Source organism: Zingiber officinale, chromosome 6A (genome assembly GCF_018446385.1).
Source record: "Zingiber officinale cultivar Zhangliang chromosome 6A, Zo_v1.1, whole genome shotgun sequence".
NCBI lineage: Eukaryota > Viridiplantae > Streptophyta > Magnoliopsida > Zingiberales > Zingiberaceae > Zingiber > Zingiber officinale.
The window spans coordinates 111,228,888-111,254,874 of NC_055997.1; the positions used below are offsets into that span (position 1 = coordinate 111,228,888).

A 25,987-nucleotide genomic window follows, 5' to 3' on the forward strand; every position below is an offset into this window, starting at 1 on the left:
AGGCTATGGGATTAGCCTAACTTACATATGGGATTGTAAGTGTTATTGTGGTATTGTCAAACATCAAAAAGGGGGAGATTGTTGGTGCAATATCCCTCAGGTCAAGGTTGACCTGGGTAACCAAGCTGAGTCTTGGTTTGGGTTTAGATGTTTGACAATAAGATATTGATTGAAGAAGAGTCAAGTAGGTCAAGGTTGACCGGATACTTGACTGGGAAGTCCTAACTGGGATGTTAGGCAAAATGAAAGACCTAGTGAGTGAAGCTAGGCAGTAGAAAAGTCCTGGTGAGTGAAGCCAGGCAGAAGAAAAGTCCTGGTGAGTGAGGCCAGGCAGAAGGAAGTCCTAGTGAGTGAAGCTAGGCAGATGGAAGTCCTAGTGAGTGAAGCTAGGCAGATGGAAATCCTGGTGAGTGAAGCCAGGTGAAAGTCCTAGTGAGTGAAGCTAGGCAGATGGAAATCCTGGTGAGTGAAGCCAGGTGAAAGTCCTAGTGAGTGAAGCTAGGCAGATGGAAAGTCCTAGTGAGTGAAGCTAGGCAGATGGAAAACCCTAGTGAGTGAAGCTAGGTGAAAGTCCTGGTGAGTGAAGCCAGGCAAGGGAAAATCCAGATGGATCAAGGATGATCGGACATCTGGTGCTGGGAAGTCCAAGTAGGTCAAAGGATTGACTGGATACTTGGCATGAAAGAAAAGTCCAAGTAGGTCAAAGGGATTGACCGGATACTTGGCACAGAGAAAAGTCCAAGTGGGTCAAAGGGATTGACCGGACACTTGGTAAGGGAGTCCTAGCAGGTCAAGGGAGTGACTAGATGCTAGGCATGACATACCAACAGGTCAAGGTTGACCGGATGTTGGTTTGGGAGGTTTGGGACTTGGTTTTGGACAAAAATCAAGTGCTGGATCGATCAGTGGATCGATCCAGGCTCTGGATCGATCAGTGGATCGATCCAGACCTGTCCCAGCGAACAGAGAGCCTCTGGATCGATCCGTGGATCGATCCAGAGGTCCCAATCGATCAGTGGATCGATTGGGACGCGGCTGCTTCGCGCGATACGCGCTGGATCGATCCGTGGATCGATCCAGGCGCGTTTCCAGAGCACAGAGGCGCTCTGGATCGATCCGTGGATCGATCCAAAGCCTCCCCGATCGATTGGGAATATTCGAATCGATCGGGATCCGACCGTTGGCGTCGTTTATAGCTGCAGGCGTGTGATGGCTGCGGCATCTCTTCACGATTTCATCTCAGATCTTCGCCAGCTCCTCCACAGCGCTCTCAAAGATCAGATCGCCAGTTCTTGAAGGATCTTGGAAGCTTTCCAAGTCAAGAGGCGGATCAAAGGCAAGAAGAGAAGCTAGGGTTAGAGTTTTTATACTCATTGTAAGCTTTGCGCTTGTATTTTGTTTCCCTTTCCTTTCCTCTTGTACTGAGAGTCTTGTAGGGCTTCTCCGCCCTCGGTAGTTACCGAAAAGGAGTGTTTTCATAGTGGAGGGTGCGTGCGTGGTGTGGATCCTTGGACTAGTCACCTCTTGTGAGGTGGATACCAAGTAAACCAACCGTGTTAGCGTTGTCGTATTTGTTTCTGTATTTTCCGCTGCATATTCTTGAAGAAACGAGCAACGACGAGCAACGCCGAGCAACGCCGAGCAACGCCAAGCACCGAGCGAACGCGACGAGCTATTCACCCCCCCCCCCCCTCTAGCTACTTTTGGTCCTAACAAAAAGATCTTAACATAGGGACTAATCTGTAGAGGGTTGGTCACAATGTAGAGGAGATATCGTGAATTGTATGATTATGGGACCTAGTGATAGGGGGTATCCCTTACTTTCCATAGTATTCCCTTAAAACAGGGATTAATGTTCTACTAGGGGTTTTAATTAGAGTTTTAGGAGTTTTTTCCAAATTAATATTAGGAAGTGATTATGTAATCTAGGAACGTATGACCAAGGGGTCCTAGTGATAGGGATTCCCTCTTAACCGTACTTCCTAAATTTCCTCTTTACTTAATGACGTTTGAACTTGGGTAGACTTTCTGAAGTAATCTATGTGGGGGTTATGATAGGCTTTAGTTAGAATCTCTACACGAGTGTAAGCATGGAGTTAGGTAGATGAACAATACATAGGAATATTAACTAGTATCGTAATGAAATCAAAATCCTAACATCTATCATACATCCCCTTCCAAAATCATCTCTTATTCCTTCTCTCTCTCCTTCTCCTTAATCTTTCTCTTACACCAACCTTTCGTTTGTCTAGGGAATTCGTTGTACAAAATCAACTAGTACTTAATCAACAGTTCCTGTCGGTTCGACAATCTTTTATATTATTGACGACATAGTCATGCACTTGTGGTTCGTAACGCTTGGTTAGATACTGGGGAGCCTAGGACTTGGTATGAGAGCATACTTGCTGATAACCCCCAAGAATTTTTCACCTGCCTAGAATCCACTAGGATTTTTACCTAAGAATACTTAGGACTTTCCTGCAATCTCAATCACACTTGTTAGACAACAAGTAACCTTAACTTTGGACCCTTTATTATAATCAAAACTTAGGTTCGATCATCTGGTGCTCTCTGCACCAACAGTATGAACTTGTATTTGGATATTTTCCTATGCAATAATGCGTTTACTACTTGTTCTATGTGTTATGCATTTTATTTGTTTGACGAAATGTGTGAATGATATAAACATGTAGATGTGAGAGGCTTGTCTCTATGTTAAGGTTAATATTAGACTTGATAATCGGGGGATCCTTAGTGATAGAGGATACCCATTCAACTAAACATATTATGCCCTTAGTGACAGAGGGCATCGATACTTATGCACTTTCTAGAGTCAAAAGATCTTAACATAGGGACTAATCTGTAGAGGGTTGGTCACAATGTAGAGGAGATATCGTGAATTGTATGATTATGGGACCTAGTGATAGGGGGTATCCCTTACTTTCCATAGTATTCCCTTAAAACAGGGATTAATGTTCTACTAGGGGTTTTAATTAGAGTTTTAGGAGTTTTTTCCAAATTAATATTAGGAAGTGATTATGTAATCTAGGAACGTATGACCAAGGGGTCCTAGTGATAGGGATTCCCTCTTAACCGTACTTCCTAAATTTCCTCTTTACTTAATGACGTTTGAACTTGGGTAGACTTTCTGAAGTAATCTATGTGGGGGTTATGATAGGCTTTAGTTAGAATCTCTACACGAGTGTAAGCATGGAGTTAGGTAGATGAACAATACATAGGAATATTAACTAGTATCGTAATGAAATCAAAATCCTAACATCTATCATACATCCCCTTCCAAAATCATCTCTTATTCCTTCTCTCTCTCCTTCTCCTTAATCTTTCTCTTACACCAACCTTTCGTTTGTCTAGGGAATTCGTTGTACAAAATCAACTAGTACTTAATCAACAGTTCCTGTCGGTTCGACAATCTTTTATATTATTGACGACATAGTCATGCACTTGTGGTTCGTAACGCTTGGTTAGATACTGGGGAGCCTAGGACTTGGTATGAGAGCATACTTGCTGATAACCCGGCTAGATGCACTGGAGTCTGGGACTTGATACGAGAGCATGCTCAATTATAATCAAGCAAGATGTTCGGGAGTGTGGGACTTGGGGCAAGAGCATGTTTTCTTATAACTCGACCGAATGCATGAGAGTCTGGTACTTGGCACACTCAGACGGAAAAGATAAATTACGAGTGACTACTAGTTATTAGTACAGTAAATAAGACATGGAGGAAGGCATGCTCACACGCGCTACTCCCATGATCAAATATGGTAATGCCATATATCTTAATCATCGTACCGCCCAGAGGGACGATCTCCTTCACCCTCCCGATACTGAAGGCTGTGTGAAATTTGATCATCTACCGAGAAAAGGGTTGCTGACATATCCTCAGTTGTCAAGAGGTGATCAGTGGAGCATTCAGGGCCGGCCCTGGAGGAGGGCGGCACTGGGCGATGGCCCTGGGCCCATTATTTAAGAGGGTCCAAAATTTTTTTTTTTAGTATTATGTATTATAGGCATGTAATTGGGGCCTTGAATAGTTGAGTCCAAATTCATATTTCAGAATCTTTTGATATTGTCTTTTACTTTTATCTTTTTAAACATGTAATTGGGACATTAAATAGTTGGGGCCCAAACTTATTTTAGACATTTTTTTTTTCCGCCCCGGGTCTCCTATGTAGAAGGACCGGAGCTGGGAGCATTAAGGGTGCTCCTTTTACATGTGTCCCGTGCATTATATTTCCAGACCTTTTGATAAGCTCTTGTCAATTTGTCATTGATTGTATCAACGTTCATCAACATTAATTCAAAGCCAACATTCAGCTAACTTAAAGATGGATCGTATAAAATTAAAAGTAGTCGTCATGAATTTGGATGCTCGATTAAAAATGTGTGGATCTGTGTGTCACATGTTGATCATTTCAAATTTACCAATTTGCAAGCTTCACTACTTCGCCATGCATGCACGCATCGTTCGTCCATATATATTGTGTATATATATGCTCGATCGATCGATCGATCATGGAACCGGATGGCGAGGGATGTACATTCTGGCCCATAGATGCTTGCCTTTGATCAACAACTTGGCCGTCTGTTGCCCGTTCAAAACCATCGCGATCATCGAAGCGCTCCGGAACACCAACCGCCCGTACATCGGCAGCTGCCCTGCCTGCGCTTTTTCGATCATCACCGTCTCCAGGCACGGCCCGTAGTTCCTGCGTGCGCATATCGATCGCAAATTAACGTAATGATTGTATATACTTACGCAATTTGAAAACGACACGAGAAGAATTAATTAAATTAATGCTTACGCGCTGAAGAATTCGACAATGTCCTCTCTGGAGATCGGGTGCCCCCTCGAGAACGTGATGAACATGGACCTCTGGTCCTCTGCTGTTTGGTTGGCCTGATCCGGCGACCAAGGCTTGGCCATCGGGTTCAGCGGCGGCGCCGGGGACGACGGCGCACCTTGCACCGCGCTCGCGCCGCCGCCGCCGCCGCCGACGTCGTCGAGTATGACCTGACAGACGTTGTGGAAGAAATGATGGATGCCCTTCACGGCGTGCTGGCGGTGGTAGTCGAAGAATCGCAGGCCCATCTCCTCGGGGGCCATGAGCGAGGCCGTGAGCGGGATCCCATCGTCGCCATCCCCACCCCTCCCTCCGTCGCCGACGAGGAGGCGGCCGAGGCAGGCCTCGGCCTCCGCGACGAAGCCGAGCACGACGTTGGCGTCGTGCACGGAGGAGACCCGGCTGATGAAGTCGTGGTGCCCGATCGACTCGAACCAGAGCCACAGCGCCATGACCAGCTTCATTCGCTCCCTGTCCTGCCGGAGTTGCTGCACCAGACGGCCGTAGAAGTCCCTCTCTACCTTGTGGAAGAGCTTGAGGCCGAAGGGGGACAGATTTGATCCGGCCATGGCACTGAAGCGAGAAGAAGAATGTTAACCTTTGAATAATTATATGTAGCCAAGAATTAAGGAGGGGGTGACGTGGCAGATTAGGTTTGAGTGGCCATTTGGTGCATGGCGAGCAGTGGAATTAAATTTAACATGGACAAATTACAGTGCGCAGCACAGGGGAAGAGAAGAAATGTCAATGTGCATGGGGGAGCATTTAAGTGGAAGGTAAAGTAGGAAGTTTATAAAAAGGATGCTAAGGCAAGTGTTTAAACTTTGTCTTACTTCTTTCCTTAAATTTCCTTAAATATGTGGTAGGTCGGAATAAATAATTTTTCTTTTTTTAAAAAAAGTCATTATTTTATTTGAATGGCGAAGTTGACATAGATATATATACATGTTTACGATTATAGTGTTCCAACGGTCAAGTTTAAATCAATCAGATTGTGCGGCCGCATGAGATGGCTTAATCTTAATTTATGTGATTTTTCATCTCAAACATCTTTTATTTTAGTTTTAGGATTTAGGATTTTAAAATTTAGAGTATTCATATTAATTATATTTCTCTATAATATCTTTAAAATTTAAAATAAAACATCTATTTTATTAAATTTAAATAATCATTTTTCACTACACATTATATCAGTTACCCTAAACTTTTTATTATCTTTATTTTTTTATTATTTTCTTATCTCTCTTTTTTTTATTATTATTATATTTTTAATAGTAGAGAGTTTAATTGGAGAAAGATAGAAAAGAAAAAAAAAGAAGGATTAAAAAGAAATATTAATTTTTTTTAAATATAGATTTTCATTTTCTGTAAGCATAAATCTAGATTTAGATAATTGAAAGAAATACGATGTAAGTAGGGTTTTTTCTTTTACAAAAAAATATAAAATTTAGAATAGCAACTGATTTTACACAGTCCACCTAAATGTAAGTTATATATAAAGGGCCCTTTATAGGGAATGTTATGAAGGCATTAATCAATTGTTGTATTTTTAGTTATTTTGTTGTAATATTTTATATGAAAAATATGAGTCAGTTGCCAAAGATTTAGGGTTTATAATTAAGGTGGTTATCAAAAGAGACAATTTTTATATCATAAATAATAAGAGGGGAGAATAGGGGTGTGTTAAATCCCTAACTAAAGGGCTCAATTGTTCAAATATATTAATTTTATTAAAATATAATTATTTTACGTAATTTTTTAATTGAAAAGGAAAATAAATTAGTTACACGTTGACTAAACAAACTAATTAAATTACTCACTTTGATGCATGTTGATTGAGAAATCAAGGTAATGATATAAGGAAAAGCAATAATTATAGTTAATTTGAATAGCAAGAGACCTATTGATGGGTATATTTTGAGAGCTTTTTTATTTATTTGTAAATTTGATAAAAAAAAAAAATTATTGACGAACATATTTTCTAAATTTTATTTGTGAATATTATTCATAAATATTTCACTATCTAGGTTGATAAAGATTAACAAAAGAAGGTATATATGTTGATGCGGGAAGCATCCGACGATCGAATCTGAGTTTTGATAATGATAAATAGTTCAAAGCTAAGATTATTTGTGACCTAACAAGTTTAAATGAGATTGCAGGAAAGTCCTAAGGGTTCTTAGGCAAAAGCCCTAGCTGCGGTTAGGCAGGTGGAAAATCTTAGGGGATGATAACCCTAGGTTCTAGGGGGTGGTAATCCTAAGCGGAAAGTCTTGGAGGGTCGAGAGCTTCCAGCAAAATCCTAGAGTCGAGAACTCTAGGTTGAAATCTTGGTGTCGCGAATCGGGTGGAAGTCTGGGTGGCTCATGGAGTGGACGTCCAGTATGAAGATCGGAAGCTGAGCAAAAGTCCAGTTGGTTTGGAGGATCAATCTGGCAACAAGTAAATTCTCCTGAGATGAGTATGTGAGGATGTGTTCCCCGTTGAGGGAACAGTAGGTGTCAGTTCAACCTAGGATTTCCGGAGGAAATCCGAAATCAGAACTAGACAGTTCAAAGGCTGTCAACTTAAGTGCTTAATATTATTTGCTTTATTTGCCTAACTCTGTTTTGCATGAAACTAACAGCTCTGCAAGGTCGGACTCAGCCTTGATCGGTCAACTAAACGACCTAATTGGTCAATCGAACCCCATTACACAAAGGATCAAAATCCAGCTCTCGGTAAAGGGTTGACCAGAGGGATCGGTCGACCGAACCGAAGATAGGCATGGACCTGGTCGAGCGAGTTGATCGGATCAGATGAGGTAGAGACCATCGGTTGATCGGTCAATCGAATAAAGGGATCGATCGACTGAACGTAGACGCTATCCAGAGAGGTTGCATCTGGATGGAAGGCCAAGCAAGTTCAGCAGGTTTGGTCGACCGGACCAGACGATCGATTGACCGATCCGTGTCGAGTCAAGGCTTGATCCCGGAGATCAGGGGATATGGATCAGACTTGAAGCTGCTATAAAAAGGGGTCTTAGCCAACTACTTCAAACAACAATTCTACAAGCAATCTTCGAAGCTGCGCATTTTCATTTGTTCCCTTTAAAACTGTTTCTGAAAAATTCATTTTTATTTTTTTACCATTGGTCTGTATTAGCGAAATATCACATTTTCAAAAATTGTAATAATAATTTTTTTTATATTTTTTATTAATATATTATTATTATTATTTTTCCTATTGAAATTAGTAAATTATTATTTTTATTTTTCTCTTGCACTACTAATCCAAGACCAAGTCTTTTAACATTTGTTATTGTATTGTTTGTGTGCGAGGTTCTTAATCAATGGCCTACCAAGAAGGTTACAGCACAGCACACCCACCCCTCTTCTCCGGCGAAGATTTTGGCTAATGGAAGGGTCAAATGGAGTATCACCTCAAGACGCAAGTCGAGATGTGAATAATCATCCAAACGAGCCTCGAACTCCCACTTGACGATGCTAGGAAACTAGTATCATGCGAGAACTGGGACACAACCTTAATGAAGAAAGTAGAAGACTGTAACACCCCACCCTCCTCACTACTGGTCTGTGAGGGCGGAGGGCTACTGGACTACTAACTTTACTTAACTATCCTTGTTCACATGTTGATAGAAATTCCTAAAACTCTCGGAGAACTCAAAACATACAATTAACTAGCAGCGGAAGACTAAATGACTCATCTAATACATTCTACTCAACTCTTTGTTAATAAATTCTTATGCTAAATCCCAAGGCTTCTATAGTCCAGGCATCACACATCCATCCGCACCTCCTTGTCGCCTTCCTTTCTATATATTTTCCTTTCCTGTATCTGCAGTAAGAGGAAGTGCAATCTATAAGCAAAATTTGCTTAGTAAGCGCTATCTAACTCACAAAATCACAAATGTGCATGTATACGAAAAGAACTAGAAACTATATGCTCTAAAAAGAAATAAAGCATAAACATAAATGCTCATGTCAAACTAATAGCAAAGAAAAGTTAAGGAATCTACTCATGTAATTCTAATAGTTAATCATGCTGCTCATCTAATAGGTAAACATGAAAACTACTCATCTACTAGATAAACATGGTAGAATAAGGAACTAAACTTACTGATTTTTAGAACCATATGAAACTTATTTCATTTGTTCTAACTTAATCTTTAATACTTTATGTTTATGTAAAACTCGTTTTACTTGTTCAAAAACTTATACTTATAATACTTCAAAATAGTAATCAACTTCTCTTGGGCCCGGGCAACTGTGCTTTTACTTTTGTAACTGTTGGAACCCCAAGGTTGTTTTGGTGTGATCAACAAGTTAAGTTAGGTCCTGTGTATTTAACCTTGTGTCTAAGTGTGCAGGAGCTTAGGAACACAGGTACTCGAGTGGAAGACGCAGCTAGCGAGAAGGACGGCACGCTGTGCGTCCGAGGGACGAGGCGCTGCGGAAGAGTACACCGGCGGACGAGAAGGAAGCGCGCGGTGGTTCCGAGGGACGAAAGCCGGAGCGGAAGATTGCTCGGGGAGCAAGAGACGCAGCTAGCGAGAAGGTCGACGACCGAGGGACGAAGACTGCGGATGAGTACGCTGGCGGACGAGAAGGAAACACGCGGCAATTCCGAGGGACGAGAAGCCGGAGGGAAGCACGCTCGAGAAGACCGGAAGTTGGGTTCGGGTGAGCCCTTTTCCGGAAGGCAGAGATCACCCAAACGAGCGGATCCGGAGCGGAAGAACCGGACCGAAGCGGGACTGAACCAGAGAAGCGGTCCCGGATGAAAAAGTCAACTGTGTTGACTTTCGGGGTCCGGGGCGCCCGGAACTGACCGGGGCGCCCGGAACCCTTCCGGGCGCCCGGAACAGTAATGTTGACCAGATCGAGAATTATCTCGATCTGAACGTTGGGGGATAAATTTTATCCCCCCCAGGGCGCCCGGAACCTTTCCAGGCGCCCCGACCAAGGCTATAAATACAGCCTTGGTCCAGAAGCTTTACATCAGTTCAGAAATTGTAAACAACACTTGTGTGCTTCCATTTCTTTGATTAGCTTCTTTCTTTTTGTGCCTACACTGCTGTAAACGAGGCTTCTCCGCCTGAAGGAGTTTTTAGTGCAACAATCTTCCTTGGATTAACAACCTCCCCGGTTGTAACCAAGTCAAAACCGGTGCCTCGTTTTTATGCTTTATTTTCTGCTTAATCTATTCTTTTTCAAGTGTTAGCTTAATTGTCCGAGAAAGGGTTGTGTTTTACTCAGGGCTATTCAACCCCCCTTCTAGCCGGCCGCATCGGTCTTACAAGTGGTATCAGCAGGAGGACTAACCGCCGAACGAAGCAACAAGATGGCCGGATCCAACATCCACGCACCAAAATTCGAAGGGGACTTCGCTAGCTGGAAAAAGCGAATGGAGGTATTTCTTGAAACAGATTATGATTTATTACTAACAATGGAATTTGGCTATGAAGCACCAGAGGGCAAAGCAAGAAATCAATGGTCAAAGAAGGAGCAGGCTGACCACGTTGCAAACAAGAAAGCAGAATTTCATCTGCTAAGTGTACTTCCAACACAAGAAGTCAATCGAGTCGGTACCTACAACTCGGCAAAGGATCTTTGGGATAAATTCCTTGAGTTACACGAAGGAACATCCGAAGCCAAACTTGCAAGACGGGATTTACTTCGTAACCAGCTTACAAACCTCCGATTTGAAGAAGGTGAAACAATTGCACATCTACACTCGAGGATTCAGGAACTCATCACCAGACTTACGAATCTCGGAGAAGAGGTAAGTAACCGAGATTCGCTAAGGTATGCCCTAAATTCCTTTCCTAGAAACTCAAAATGGGCATCACTAGTAGATGCCTTTTACATTTCAAAAAATCTAGAAAAAATTTCATTAGACGAATTCTTTTCAACTTTTGAAGTGCATGAGTCAAGATGTGCAAGTCCGAAGGAGCCCAAGAATAATGTCGCCCTTAAAGCTTCGAGAGACGAACCTGAGTCAGAATCTTCTCTCGACGACGAGGAAATGGTAATGATGGTAAGACGATTTAAAAATATTTGTAAATCTAGGAAATCTAACCATCCGCAGGGGAGAAAGAAAAGAACCATCCGCTGCTACCATTGCGATGAAGAAGGGCACGTCAAGGACAATTGCCCTAAACTGAAGAACAACGGGAAGGACAAGGGTAAGAAGCCTATCCAAAATCGCAAGGCCCTAAAAGCGACGTGGGACGATACGTCGTCGGAATCGAAGTCAAGGAGTTCTTCGGGCTCGCATTAATGGCGAGTCATCAAGACGACGATTGCGAATCAAGCTCTTCCGAAATGAGCATCGAAAGCATCAATGAAGGGGAGCCACGTCCGAAGAGAGCAGCAGTTCAGGGGGAGAAACCGACAACGAGATCGACAAGGTAAGTGAGGTACGATCTCTTCCTCCAAATAAAATGTTTAAATTCGTTAAAATTTTAACAAAAGATTGCTGCAAATTAGAAAATGAAAATAAAGATTTAAAAGCAATATTAGCTACATCTTGTCCGTTAGAAATGTTAGATAAATCAAATTTAGAAAATGAAAAATTAAAATTAGAAATTCAAAATTTAATTCTTCAAGTAGAAAATTTGAAAAACTCTGCTTGCTCATCTAAAACCAATTTTAGAAGGTTCAATAATTTGAATTGGTATTATAGATATCACCAGGGACAAATTAAAAATATCTCTAGAAAATATGTCCCTAAAAACTTTTTAGTTAATCCAGTAGGTTGGAACCTATATTGGGTTCCTAAATCATGCTTAAATTAATTTTAAAAGTAAAATTAGCGCTTTAAGTGAGAAAATTAAATAAAGAATTTCTTTATGAGGCTTTGTCTAAGGAAGTGGTTGTTGCTCCAATAACCAAGAAGGCCTAGTGCCTCGCCACGACCTGGAAGCCAAAATATTGAAACAAATGTTTAATTAACTTACTAATGAAGCATTAATACAAGAATTAATTAGTACTTGAAAAAGGTTATTCAAAACATTTTATTTCAATTTACCTACTTAGAATTTTTTTTGAAATATTCTCAAAAATTATTTTTTTCCTAAGTTAAGAATTTTTTTTGAAACTAGAAATCTCAGCTTTAATTACTTAGAAAAATTTTCTAAAAAACTTAGATTTTTTTAAATATTTTTTCTAAGTCTTTAACCCTTAGATTATTTTTCTTGGAACCCCATTTTTTTTTATCAAAGGGGGAGAAGGGAAAGTATAAGTCTAGGGGGAGGTAGATAGAATTTAATTTTTTTTTCTATCTTTTTGCACTTAAATTGCAATTTAAGTTAATTTACTTAATTCAATTTTATGTATATTTTAACCCTAGCTTAACTTGGGTTGATCACACCAAAAAGGGGGAGATTGTTTGAACCCCAAGGTTGTTTTGGTGTGATCAACAAGTTAAGTTAGGTCCTGTGTATTTAACCTTGTGTCTAAGTGTGCAGGAGCTTAGGAACACAGGTACTCGAGTGGAAGACGCAGCTAGCGAGAAGGACGGCACGCTGTGCGTCCGAGGGACGAGGCGCTGCGGAAGAGTACACCGGCGGACGAGAAGGAAGCGCGCGGTGGTTCCGAGGGACGAAAGCCGGAGCGGAAGATTGCTCGGGGAGCAAGAGACGCAGCTAGCGAGAAGGTCGACGACCGAGGGACGAAGACTGCGGATGAGTACGCTGGCGGACGAGAAGGAAACACGCGGCAATTCCGAGGGACGAGAAGCCGGAGGGAAGCACGCTCGAGAAGACCGGAAGTTGGGTTCGGGTGAGCCCTTTTCCGGAAGGCAGAGATCACCCAAACGAGCGGATCCGGAGCGGAAGAACCGGACCGAAGCGGGACTGAACCAGAGAAGCGGTCCCGGATGAAAAAGTCAACTATGTTGACTTTCGGGGTCCGGGGCGCCCGGAACTGACCGGGGCGCCCGGACCCATCCGGGGCGCCCGGAACCCTTCCGGGCGCCCGGAACAGTAATGTTGACCAGATCGAGAATTATCTCGATCTGAACGTTGGGGGATAAATTTTATCCCCCCCAGGGCGCCCGGAACCTTTCCAGGCGCCCCGACCAAGGCTATAAATACAGCCTTGGTCCAGAAGCTTTAAATCAGTTCAGAAATTGTAAACAACACTTGTGTGCTTCCATTTCTTTGATTAGCTTCTTTCTTTTTGTGCCTACACTGCTGTAAACGAGGCTTCTCCGCCTGAAGGAGTTTTTAGTGCAACAATCTTCCTTGGATTAACAACCTCCCCGGTTGTAACCAAGTCAAAACCGGTGCCTCGTTTTTATGCTTTACTTTCTGATTAATCTATTTTTTTCAAGTGTTAGCTTAATTGTCCGAGAAAGGGTTGTGTTTTACTCAGGGCTATTCAACCCCCGCCGGCCGCATCGGTCTTACAAGTGGTATCAGAGCCGAGGCGCTTCAGGAGGACTAACCGCCGAACGAAGCAACAAGATGGCCGGATCCAATATCCACGCACCAAAATTCGAAGGGGACTTCGCTAGCTGGAAAAAGCGAATGGAGGTATTTCTTGAAACAGATTATGATTTATTACTAACAATGGAATTTGGCTATGAAGCACCAGAGGGCAAAGCAAGAAATCAATGGTCAAAGAAGGAGCAGGCTGACCACGTTGCAAACAAGAAAGCAGAATTTCATCTGCTAAGTGTACTTCCAACACAAGAAGTCAATCGAGTCGGTACCTACAACTCGGCAAAGGATCTTTGGGATAAATTCCTTGAGTTACACGAAGGAACATCCGAAGCCAAACTTGCAAGACGGGATTTACTTCGTAACCAGCTTACAAACCTCCGATTTGAAGAAGGTGAAACAATTGCACATCTACACTCGAGGATTCAGGAACTCATCACCAGACTTACGAATCTCGGAGAAGAGGTAAGTAACCGAGATTCGCTAAGGTATGCCCTAAATTCCTTTCCTAGAAACTCAAAATGGGCATCACTAGTAGATGCCTTTTACATTTCAAAAAATCTAGAAAAAATTTCATTAGACGAATTCTTTTCAACTTTTGAAGTGCATGAGTCAAGATGTGCAGGTCCGAAGGAGCCCAAGAATAATGTCGCCCTTAAAGCTTCGAGAGACGAACCTGAGTCAGAATCTTCTCTCGACGACGAGGAAATGGTAATGATGGTAAGACGATTTAAAAGATTTGTAAATCTAGGAAATCTAACCATCCGCAGGGGAGAAAGAAAAGAACCATCCGCTGCTACCATTGCGATGAAGAAGGGCACGTCAAGGACAATTGCCCTAAACTGAAGAACAACGGGAAGGACAAGGGTAAGAAGCCTATCCAAAATCGCAAGGCCCTAAAAGCGACGTGGGACGATACGTCGTCGGAATCAGAAGTCAAGGAGTTCTCCGGGCTCGCATTAATGGCGAGTCATCAAGACGACGACTGCGAATCAAGCTCTTCCGAAATGAGCATCGAAAGCATCAATGAAGGGGGAGCCACGTCCGAAGAGAGCAGCAGTTCAGGGGGAGAAACCGACAACGAGATCGACAAGGTAAGTGAGGTACGATCTCTTCCTCCAAATAAAATGTTTAAATTCGTTAAAATTTTAACAAAAGATTGCTGCAAATTAGAAAATGAAAATAAAGATTTAAAAGCAATATTAGCTACATCTTGTCCGTTAGAAATGTTAGATAAATCAAATTTAGAAAATGAAAAATTAAAATTAGAAATTCAAAATTTAATTCTTCAAGTAGAAAATTTGAAAAACTCTGCTTGCTCATCTAAAACCAATTTTAGAAGGTTCAATAATTTGAATTGGTATTATAGATATCACCAGGGACAAATTAAAAATATCTCTAGAAAATATGTCCCTAAAAACTTTTTAGTTAATCCAGTAGGTTGGAACCTATATTGGGTTCCTAAATCATGCTTAAATTAATTTTAAAAGTAAAATTAGCGCTTTAAGTGAGAAAATTAAATAAAGAATTTCTTTATGAGGCTTTGTCTAAGGAAGTGGTTGTTGCTCCAATAACCAAGAAGGCCTAGTGCCTCGCCACGACCTGGAAGCCAAAATATTGAAACAAATGTTTAATTAACTTACTAATGAAGCATTAATACAAGAATTAATTAGTGCTTGAAAAAGGTTATTCAAAACATTTTATTTCAATTTACCTACTTAGAATTTTTTTTTAGAAATATTCTCAAAAATTATTTTTTCCTAAGTTAAGAATTTTTTTTGAAACTAGAAATCTCAGCTTTAATTACTTAGAAAAATTTTCTAAAAAACTTAGATTTTTTTAAATATTTTTTCTAAGTCTTTAACCCTTAGATTATTTTTCTTGGAACCCCATTTTTTTTTATCAAAGGGGGAGAAGGGAAAGTATAAGTCTAGGGGGAGGTAGATAGAATTTAATTTTTTTTTCTATCTTTTTGCACTTAAATTGCAATTTAAGTTAATTTACTTAATTCAATTTTATGTATATTTTAACCCTAGCTTAACTTGGGTTGATCACACCAAAAAGGGGGAGATTGTTTGAACCCCAAGGTTGTTTTGGTGTGATCAACAAGTTAAGTTAGGTCTGTATTTAACCTTGTGTCTAAGTGTGCAGGAGCTTAGGAACACAGTACTCGAGTGGAAGACGCAGCTAGCGAGAAGGACGGCGTCCGAGGGACGAGGTGCTGCGGAAGAGTACACCGGCGGACGAGAAGGAAGCGTGCGGTGGTTCCGAGGGACGAAAGCCGGAGCGGAAGATTGCTCGGGGAGCAAGAGACGCAGCTAGCGAGAAGGTCGACGACCGAGGGACGAAGACTGCGGATGAGTACGCTGGCGGACGAGAAGGAAACACGCGGCAATTCCGAGGGACGAGAAGCCGGAGGGAAGCACGCTCGAGAAGACCGGAAGTTGGGTTCGGGTGAGCCCTTTTCCGGAAGGCAGAGATCACCCAAACGAGCGGATCCGGAGCGGAAGAACCGTACCGAAGCGGGACTGAACCAGAGAAGCGGTCCCGGATGAAAAAGTCAACTATGTTGACTTTCGGGGTCCGGGGCGCCCGGAACTGACCGGGGCGCCCGGACCCATCCGGGGCGCCCGGAACCCTTCCGGGCGCCCGGAACAGTAATGTTGACCAGATCGAGAATTATCTCGATCTGAACGTTGGGGGATAAATTTTATCCCCCCCAGGGCGCCCGGAACCTTTCCAGGCGCCCCGACCAAGGCTATAAATACAGCCTTGGTCCAGAAGCTTTAAATCAGTTCAGAAATTGTAAACAACACTTGTGTGCTTCCATTTCTTTGATTAGCTTCTTTCTTTTTGTGCCTACACTGCTGTAAACGAGGCTTCTCCGCCTGAAGGAGTTTTTAGTACAACAATCTTCCTTGGATTAACAACCTCCCCGGTTGTAACCAAGTCAAAACCGGTGCCTCGTTTTTATGCTTTACTTTCTGATTAATCTATTTTTTTCAAGTGTTAGCTTAATTGTCTGAGAAAGGGTTGTGTTTTACTCAGGGCTATTCAACCCCCCCTTCTAGCCGGCCGCATCGGTCTTACAGTAACGACCCGACCCATTCGGCGGCCCATTCGGCGGCCCATTTGGCGACCCTATGGTCGTCGACCGTCGACCGTCGGCCGAGCCGTTACTACTAGGTTATCTAAACCTAGGGACGACTATGGGAGCCCAGCCCAAGGACAGAGAGTCCAGTACAGTGCCACTGATGAAAGTAAAATACTTGTTATCTTTTAATACTTCTAATATATAATGTCTCGGCATTTTCTTTAGCACTTTGTGTGCCAAATTCCCTAAAGTCTTGACTTTGGGATCTACTTAAGGCCTTGGCCTTTTTCTTTCTTTTCTTTATCTTTCTTATACTTTTCTTAAACTCAAAATACTGATAGGGAACTCAAAATTTGTAATTGAAATGCTTAATGAAAAATCTACACTGCAATACTTAATTAAAATCTGCATTATAAGCTTACATAAAAATCTGCAGTTATAAGCTTAATTAAAATCTGCACTATAGGCTTAATTAAAATCTGCACTATAAGCTTAAATAAAAATCTGCACTATAAGCTTAATTAAAATCTGCACTATAGGCTTAATTAAAATCTGCACTATAAGCCTAAATAAAAATCTGCACTATGAGCTTAATTAAGATCTGCACTATAGGCTTAATTAAAATCTGCACTATAAGCCTAAATCAAAATCTGCACTATGAGCTTAATTAAAATCTGCACTATAAGCCTACATAAAAATCTGCACTATAAATTTAATTAAAATCTGCACTATATGCATAATTAAAATTCTGCACTATAAGCGCTTCTCATGCTTCGAATTCAAGAAGAACAAAGGTCTGAAACTACTCCTACTGCAGGTGAGAAGCACTTACCTTGATTCTTGGACTCACAACCGAACAAAAAGGGCATCTAGGACCTTGGCCGGCCGCCGGAGATGATACCCTAACTCCCTTTCATTTTCTACCCGAGCTCCGCCATCGTACACAGAAGAGAAGGAGAGAATGGTTTAAGTCACCGGAAAACATAGCATCAACTTATCTCCTTTTATAATCTAATATTCTGTTAATTATCTTAAATAAATTTGCTACTTTTTCTAAACAAACAAATCCAACATCAACTTATCCCTTTTATAATCCAATATTCTGTTAATTATCTTAAATAAATTTGCTACTTTTTCTAAACAAACAAATCCAACATCAACTTATCCCTTTTATAATCCAATATTCTGTTAATTATCTTAAATAAATTTGCTACTTTTTCTAAACAAACAAATCCAGCATCAACTTATCCCTTTTATAATATTCTGTTAACTATCTTAAATAAATTCGCTACCTTTTCTAAACAGAAAAATCTGTTTGCACACCTGGTCAACCGGGCTTTTGACCGAGTCAAAGGTCATGGGTTCAATTCTCGGCTTGGACATTTTTTTGTCGAAATTTTCTTCATTTAGTAAAAATACCAAACGACCTCCAAAAATTACATATAAATACTCTAAAAATTTCTAAAAATCCCTAGAATATTTCTATAGCATTTTTAAATATTTTTAAATTACTTTTAGGACTCTAATTGAGAAAATTTAGGTCGTTACAAAGACAATGCCAAGACGACCTGCACTCTCCAATGTTGCTTAACAAAAGAGGAGTTAAACCGGGTCGGCCCTTCAAAAGTGCAAAAGTAAAGCACTTCTGATACTAAGGTAAGTAAACGTGATTTAATATTAAATAAATTGTATAATATAAAAATGCAGGATGGTGAGTCAACGAGCTAGCTTCATACTTGCATACAAGATCCACTGAACGGACTTCACGCGATCGGGCGGAAAGTGGAGAACTGCGACGTAATAAGGTATGCACTTAATGCTTTTCCGAGGAATATCACTACAAAAAAAACACCCATATAGGGACGGTTTTTTTTTTTACTTTTAAGAGCAGCTTTCAACCACTCCTACATTTTTACCAACGGTTTGAAAACCGCTCCTCTTGTCGTTGTCCCTATATCCTATCGAAGCGGTTTTCATAACCGTTGGTAAAAATTAAAAAACCGCTCTTATTATACTTTATAGGTATGGTTTGAAATCGATTCAAACCACTTCTATAGCTATATATTCAGGAGTGGTTCAAACCGCTCTAAAACTCTTTAAGTGTTAGAATGGTTTTAAACCGCTCTTACAACCATGGATATAGGAGCAATTTCATCCTACAGGTAGACTCGTCGACCTCCGACTCTTAATCGAGTCAATGGGTCAAGTGCCCGTTGACCCTATTTTTATTTTTATTTTCTTTTAAAGTTGGAAAAGAAATTAGTTGTTACTAGGATTCGAACCTAGGTCTCCTAAATTATAACCTAATATCCTAACCAACTAGACTACAGTTATTAATGTTTTTATATGTTAGTTAATTATTTAATAACTAGTCAATAATTTCTTTTGTTATATTGTTATTCTTAGTAATTAGGAGAAGATTAAAAGACATATTTATTCATTTATTTATTAATTTATAATACTGATAGATAATTTTATATGCTAGTTAATTATTAAATAATTAATTAATAATTTTCTTTTACTATATGTTTATTCTTAATAAGTCCAATAATGTCAGGTTTAGTAAACGATTTTGATTACCTATGGGAATATAAGACTAAGATGATCTATGGAAAGGACTTTGGTTTTAGTTGATGCTGAAAAGTGAAAGAAAAAAATTTAGGTTAGCTTGCTATTAGAGGCTAATAAAAGCAAAAATTTAAGAGAAAAAAATAATAAGGTTAATATGTTTTAAAAATAATGGTTATATATAAATAATAATAATATTTAATAATATTCTGATCATAAATAATCTAATATTATTTTTTTAAATTTTTAAATAAATAATTTTTTAATAAATGTCATTATAAAATATTTATAAAAAATATCAAAGTTATATTCTAGTAGTGCGAATTGGAAGATGGATAAAACCGAATAAAGAAAGAGACAGATTTTTCAGAGTGAGATTTAGGATTTTGGAGTTGAATAGAGGAAGAAGAAAAGTTTATGACGTGAGATCTAGGTTCGGAGTTGAATAGAAAAAGAGAAAAGATTTTTGACATGAGATTTAGAATTTCGGAGATAGATAGAGGAAGATGAAGGTATGGAGGTTGCGTGCGATGCCGGGAATGAAAGTTATGTGTTTAGGGAAAAAATATTAAGGACAAAAATTTAAGGAAAATACATATAAGAAAAGAAAGAAAATTGATATATATAAAATTAAGAATTTTTTTTAAACAAAAATAAAAATAAAAAAGAATGAAAACCGATATAAATAAAATTAAAATTTTATAAGTTATTTAAAGAATAATTTGTTTGACTAATAAATATTTATATTAAATAAATAAATTCAAATTTGAGATGTACAAAATAAAATTACATTAAGTAAATTGTATACTTAAATTGTTATTTTTTAAAAAAAATATTGATCAATTTTAACTTCGATAAGAGTGGTTTACAGAATGACTGCTAAAAGTGTATTGTTTGATAACTGTTATTAGAAATTAGAGCAATAGAAACAGTTAGTCGCAGTGTTTAACATAGAACCGCTGCTAAATGTACCCAATATCAGTAGTTTCAAGATTGCTTTTAATAGTTGAATCATTAAGAGTGGTTTTAGCAGCGGTTTATTCAAATCGGTGTTAGAAATATTCAACAAGAGTGGTTGCAAAACCGTTCTAAAAATGTAAGGCATTAGAAACGATTTAATTCAAACTATTTCTATTGTTTGATTTTCAAGAGCGGTGTTAAAATCGCTCCTAATAAACCGCTCCTATACGGGTATTTTTTTTGTAGTGAATACCTTATGAGCATCAATGATAGATGCTTACAAAGTATCCAAGGACCTTTCTTTAATTAGACTAAACGAGTTATTTTCAGAATTTGAATTGCATGAACAAACTAATACACGCCCGACCGAGAAAGATATTGCTTTGATTGCATGTGCAAGCAGAACAAGAGAACCAAAAATCAAGTGTCGAACTGAACCCGAATCAGAAGACGAATCGGATATCGAAGACAAAATCACCACCGAACTAGTCAAACTAAAGAAGAAGAAGGTGACTCAATCGAACATGAAGGCCAAATCTGGAGTTATCTGCTACGACTGCAACAATAAGGGACACTACAAGCCTGACTGTCCAAACTAGAAGCACGGAAGAAGGCCTTGAAGGCAACGTGGTCCAAGTCATCGGGGAGAGTCGGATGAATAAGAACACAAGCAAACAAGCTTCCTCACTCTACCAGTACAAGCGTACGTTGCCGAAACCAAGTCCGAGTTAGAAATCAACAGCGAATCAGAAATCGAGTTCGAGAGAAGCCACGGATCCGTATCTATTTTCGAAGGGCCTAATCACATTGTAAGTTCTCTAATTTCTGGTACTAACGTAGATGACTTACAAAATTTAGTTTCGTATTTAGTAAGAAAGTTGGCCAAATCCAACATCCAGGTTAAGTCACTCCAAAAGGAGGTAATAGTCCTTAAGGAAGTGACTAACTCGAGTCCTTTGACTGAGCAAGTTAAGGAAGAGAATTCCAATTTAAAAACTCAAGTCAAGGAACTCAATGACTCATTAGAACGGTTCACTTTGGGGTCTAAGAACCTTTACCTAATTCTTGGAAAACAAAGGGTCGTATACAACCGAACTGGACTTGGATATAAGGGCAAACAAAGATTTAGATCCTAGTTATCATTAGTAAATTGATCAAATAGAAACTTAGTCTAAGTATGGGTCCCCAAGTCTAATCTGATTAGTCAAGTTGGACTCAATCAATATTGGATCCCCAATGATCAAATTCATTACCTTGATAGGCCTTATCGAGGCTATAATCCAGGGAGAGCCAATAAAAAGATCATTTTTATTATAAAATAGAATTATCTGATGCTTGATTTACTGCTTTTTATTATTCATGCTTAGACTATGATAAAAAAGGACTTAGGCTTGATCAACACTTGACTAATTAGACCTAAGAGTTTCAGAAAGGAAATTAAATATTCAATTTCCTTAAGAGACTTTGTCTAGAAGTGGTGGATGATCTCATACCCAAGAAGGCCTAATACCACGTCACAGTCTGGAAGTCAATCATTGAAATAAATATTTAATTGACTAATTGTTAAACCTTAGTCTAATTCAAATATAGATCAATTCTTATATTTGAATTTAAATTGAAGATTAAATTAATCATCTCATAAAACTATTAAGGTTCCGTGATTGAAAATCTAGAAAATTATGAGATGGGCCTAGGTTTAAAAAGTAGTTAATCAAATCCAAATTAATTAAACTCAATTCAATTAAGTTAACTCAATCAAAAGCTTAATCAATTTCAAAATTATAATTAATTACAAAACTATAATTAATTTCAAAATTTTAATTAATTTCAAAAGCTTAATCAATTTCAAAATTATAATTAATTACAAAACTATAATTAATTCAAAACTGTAATTAACTTTCACAATCTAATTAATTTTCAAATATTAATTAACTTTCAAATCTAATTGATTTTCAAATTATAATTACCCTTCGAAATTTTAATTCTTTCCAAATGCTAATTAATCCTTAAATTTTAAATTTACACTTATATTTTAAAATTTAAAATTTGAACTTATTCAAAATCCAAACTTATATTCCAAAATTTAAAATTCAAAGTCATTCAAAATTCACACATATATTTTAAATTTTCAAATTCAGTATTTTTTTTAAAATCTAAATTAAACTTAAATTATGTTTGGAATATCATAAATATTTTTCAAAATTATAGATAAAATCATCTTCAAGATTAACATAACTCCATCTCACACAAACTCAAGGATACCTAAAAGGGATGAGATAAAAAATTAAAAAAATAAATAATAATTTTTATGTTTTTGTTTTACATGCTTGAACTCTAGGATACCCTAAAACTCAAAACACTCATTTTTGACATTAATCAAGGGGGAGTGAAAGGAGCCAAGTTAAATATCTTTGAAAGTTAAAATATTCTTTTTCAAACTTTCAAATTACAAGTATTTTTAAAAAAGAAAAATTCAGTTTTTTTTTTTCTCTTTTTTGTGTTTAAACAAAATTATTTTTAAGCTAAAGTATTTTTATTAAAAGTTTTTTTAAGCTAAGTACTTAATTAAATTTTTTTTAACTAAGTACTTAACTAAGTTTTTTATGAAAATCCTTTTTAATCTAAGTACTCTTAAAGCTAAGTACTTAACTAAGTTTTTTTTTTTTTTTTTTTGAAAAAGCTAAGTATTTTTTAAAACATTTCTAATTTAGCTAAGTGTTTTTCAAAATAATATTTTTCAAAGCTTAAATTTATCTAAATTTTTTTTGAAAGCTAAGTCATTTTCAAAAACTAAATCTAGCTAAGGTTTTGGTAAACCCTAAATCACTTTCAAAGCTTAAAAATTTGCTAAGTTCTTAAATTAAAGCTTACTTTCAAAACTACAGACTTGCCAATATTTTTTTTCTCAAGTAAGAGCTACCTTTCAAGGGGAGCAAGAATTTCCTATCTTTACATCTCTCTCTATTTAGTATTTTTTATATATGGCAAAGAAGGAGAGAAAAGTGAAAGTTAAGTAATTAAAAAGTGAATAAGTGATTAAGGGAGGAGCTACACCAAGTTGTTCTAAATATTGCATCTTTTTAATTGCACTTGATATTGAATCTTGATATTGATATTGAATCTTGATATTGCATCTTTTTAACTCGTACGCATTTATGTTCTTATAATCAAGTTATGTTTTACTTAACTTTGAATTTTATTGTCATAATCAAAAAGGGAGAGATTGTTTGTGCGGGAAGCATCCGACAATCGAACCTAAGTTTTGATAATGGTAAAGAGTTCAAAGTTAAGATTATTTGTGGTCTAACAAGTTTGAATGAGATTGTAAGAAAGTCCTAAGAGTTCTTAGGCAAAAGCCCTAGCTACGATTAGACAGTTGGAAAATCCTAGGGGGTGTACTAGTAACCCTAGGTCCTAGGAGGTGGGAACCCTAAGCGGAAAGTCTTGGTGGGTCGAGAGCTTCGGGTAAAATCTTAGAGTCGGGGACTCTAGGTTAAAATCCTGGTGTCGCGAACCGGGTGGAAATCTAGGCGGGTCGTGGAGCGGACGTCCAACATGAAGACCGGAAGCTTTAAACGCTGAGTAAAAGTCCAATTGGTCTAGAGGATCAATCTGGCAATAAGTAAACTCTTCTGAGAGGAGTAGGTGAGGATGCGCTTCCCGTTGAGGGAACAGTAGGCGTCAGATCGACCTAGAATTTTCAAAGGAAATCTGAAGTCAGAACTGGACAGTGCAAAGGCTGTCAACTTAATTGTTTAATATTATTTTCTCTATTTGTCTAACTTTGTTTTGCAGGAAACTAACAATTTTGTAGGATCGGATTTAGCCTTGATCGGTCGACCGAATGACCTGATCGGTCGACTGAACCCAGTACACAAAGGATCAGAATCCAGCTTTTGGTAAAGGGTTGACCAGAGGGATCAGTCGACTGAACCTCGGAATCGGTCTACCGAACCGAAGATAGACAGAGACATGGTCGAGCGAGTTGATCGGATCAGATGAGGCAGAGACCATTGGTTGATCGGTCGACCGAACGCAGGTGCTATCCAGAGAGGCTGCGTTTGGACGGAAGGTCGGACAAGTTCAGCAGGTTTGGTCGACCGAACCAGGGGGTCGGTTGACCGATCCGGGTCGAGTCAAGGCTTGATCCCGAAGATCAGGAGATCTGGATCATGCTTGAAGCTGCTATAAAAAGGAGTCTCGACCAACTACTTCAAACAACAATTCTACAAGCAATTTTTAAAGTTGCGCTCTACGCGGAAATGACTCAACGACGCTCAGCTACTGTTCCGACAATCGACGACTACTTCCATAATCTTTATTGTCGGTATAATCTTTTTAAGTTCAGTATTTGTAATTAATCTTGTAAAGATTTCTCGAACTTATACACCCTGTTTGAAATCCTATGGAATTGAATTCCTATGGTAATTGGAATTCAATTCCATAGTTTGGAATGAATCTTTGAGATGGATTTGATATGGAATTCAATTCCAATTCCATTCAAAACGTGAATAGTAAATCAGACCTCAAATGGTTAGATTTGGATAGGGATTTACCATGAACAACTAAAATTACGTAATTGCCCTTTTAACTTAAAACCCTTTTTTCCATCTGCCGACTCTCTTGTTTTCTCTTGCCTTTCTCCCGTGCGTCGTTTTTCCTTGTGTCGAAAATTTCTCCTTGCACCGTTTCTCCCGTGTGCCACCTTCTTCATACTGCTATCTTAACTGTGCGATCCCTTCTTCCTATTCTCTAATACTTAACTTGATTATTAAATGATTAATTATGAGGATAAAATGGTAAATGTATAAGAATGAAATTCCATTCAAATAGATTTCAAATTAAGGAATTCAATTCAATTCTATTATTCATTAATCCATTCAAACATAGGAATTGAATTCAATTTCTGCTAGAATTCAATTCCTAATGGAATTCAATTCAATTCCTTCACTTAAGTTGTTTCCAAACAGGGTGATAGTGATTGCATGTCGAAAGTTCTCTCACGTGCAGGCCTGGAGTAGGAGTCGCCACAGGCTCCGAACCAAGTAAATCATTGATGTTTGTGTTTTGTTTGTCTCTCTCTTATTTCCACTGCGTATTACTTTGAGTTTACTCGAAACGAACAAATTAGCCACGAGCATTATTCACCTCCCTAGTTCTTTTCAATCCTACAATATATGTTTAAACTTATTAATTTTATTTAATGAGTTATCTATACCTATTATTTAATTGACATTTAACTTTTACTAAGTTGACTCATTTAATGCTTTGAAAGAGAAAAATAATTAAATAGGAAGGGATGCATTTTTTATTACATAATTTAACTTCCATTTAGAAATTTTATATTTTATAAAAAATAAAAACAAATATATTTTTATATTTCGAATCCAATTAGAATTCTATAAAATTCTACTAGAAATTAATGATTTTGTTTTTTTAAAATAAACTATCTCTTTCAGCAAGTTTTATCTTCAATGTAAACATTCCATATTATCGAAAAGCCTTCATAAGTGATGTAATGGTAAAGAGGGATCCTATCTCGTAGAGATTCCCCCGATAGGAAGGAAAGTTAAGATGATAAATACTTAAATATCATCGGTCGATCGGGCGGAGATATCTCGACAGGGAAGAAAGGATGCTCATTCCAAACCTGTCTCTGACTCGGATATGCGCCGAACACTCGACGCTTAATGAAGTAAGGGGCGTCGGACGGAGGAGAAAATGATGTGCATAAATCGGCCCGAGCAGAGTAGGACTTGGTATTGGCATAGCGGAACTTCGGTCGAGCGACTACCCTTCTCAGCCAGACACCAAGATTCGGCATTAACAGAGCGGAATTTCGACCGAGCGACTATCCCATTCGGCAAGGCGACATGACTCGACATTGGCACATTGGATCTCTGCCCAAGCGAACGAGACACAAGGAACAGCGAGGGGACTTGCCGAGCAGACAACCCGCTCGGCCTAGCAGCATACTTTCTCTGGTATCTAGCGACATCCTTTTGGGAGTTAGTGTCGCCGACACCGAGCATGGACAACCAGAATATCGTACGACGG

At 38.7% G+C, this 25,987-nt stretch overlaps 1 protein-coding gene across 1 annotated transcript; it reads right to left on the bottom strand.

The window, feature by feature from the left end:
• Positions 1 to 4,531: 4,531 nt before the first annotated feature.
• LOC121995150 lies at positions 4,532 to 5,431 on the bottom strand. The gene is made up of 2 exons (XM_042548968.1): positions 4,824 to 5,431; positions 4,532 to 4,727 (listed from the first exon to the last, which is right to left on the bottom strand). Exons 1-2 carry the CDS (start codon positions 5,429 to 5,431, stop codon positions 4,532 to 4,534), a joined length of 804 nt encoding a protein of 267 aa, XP_042404902.1.
• Positions 5,432 to 25,987: the final 20,556 nt, after the last annotated feature.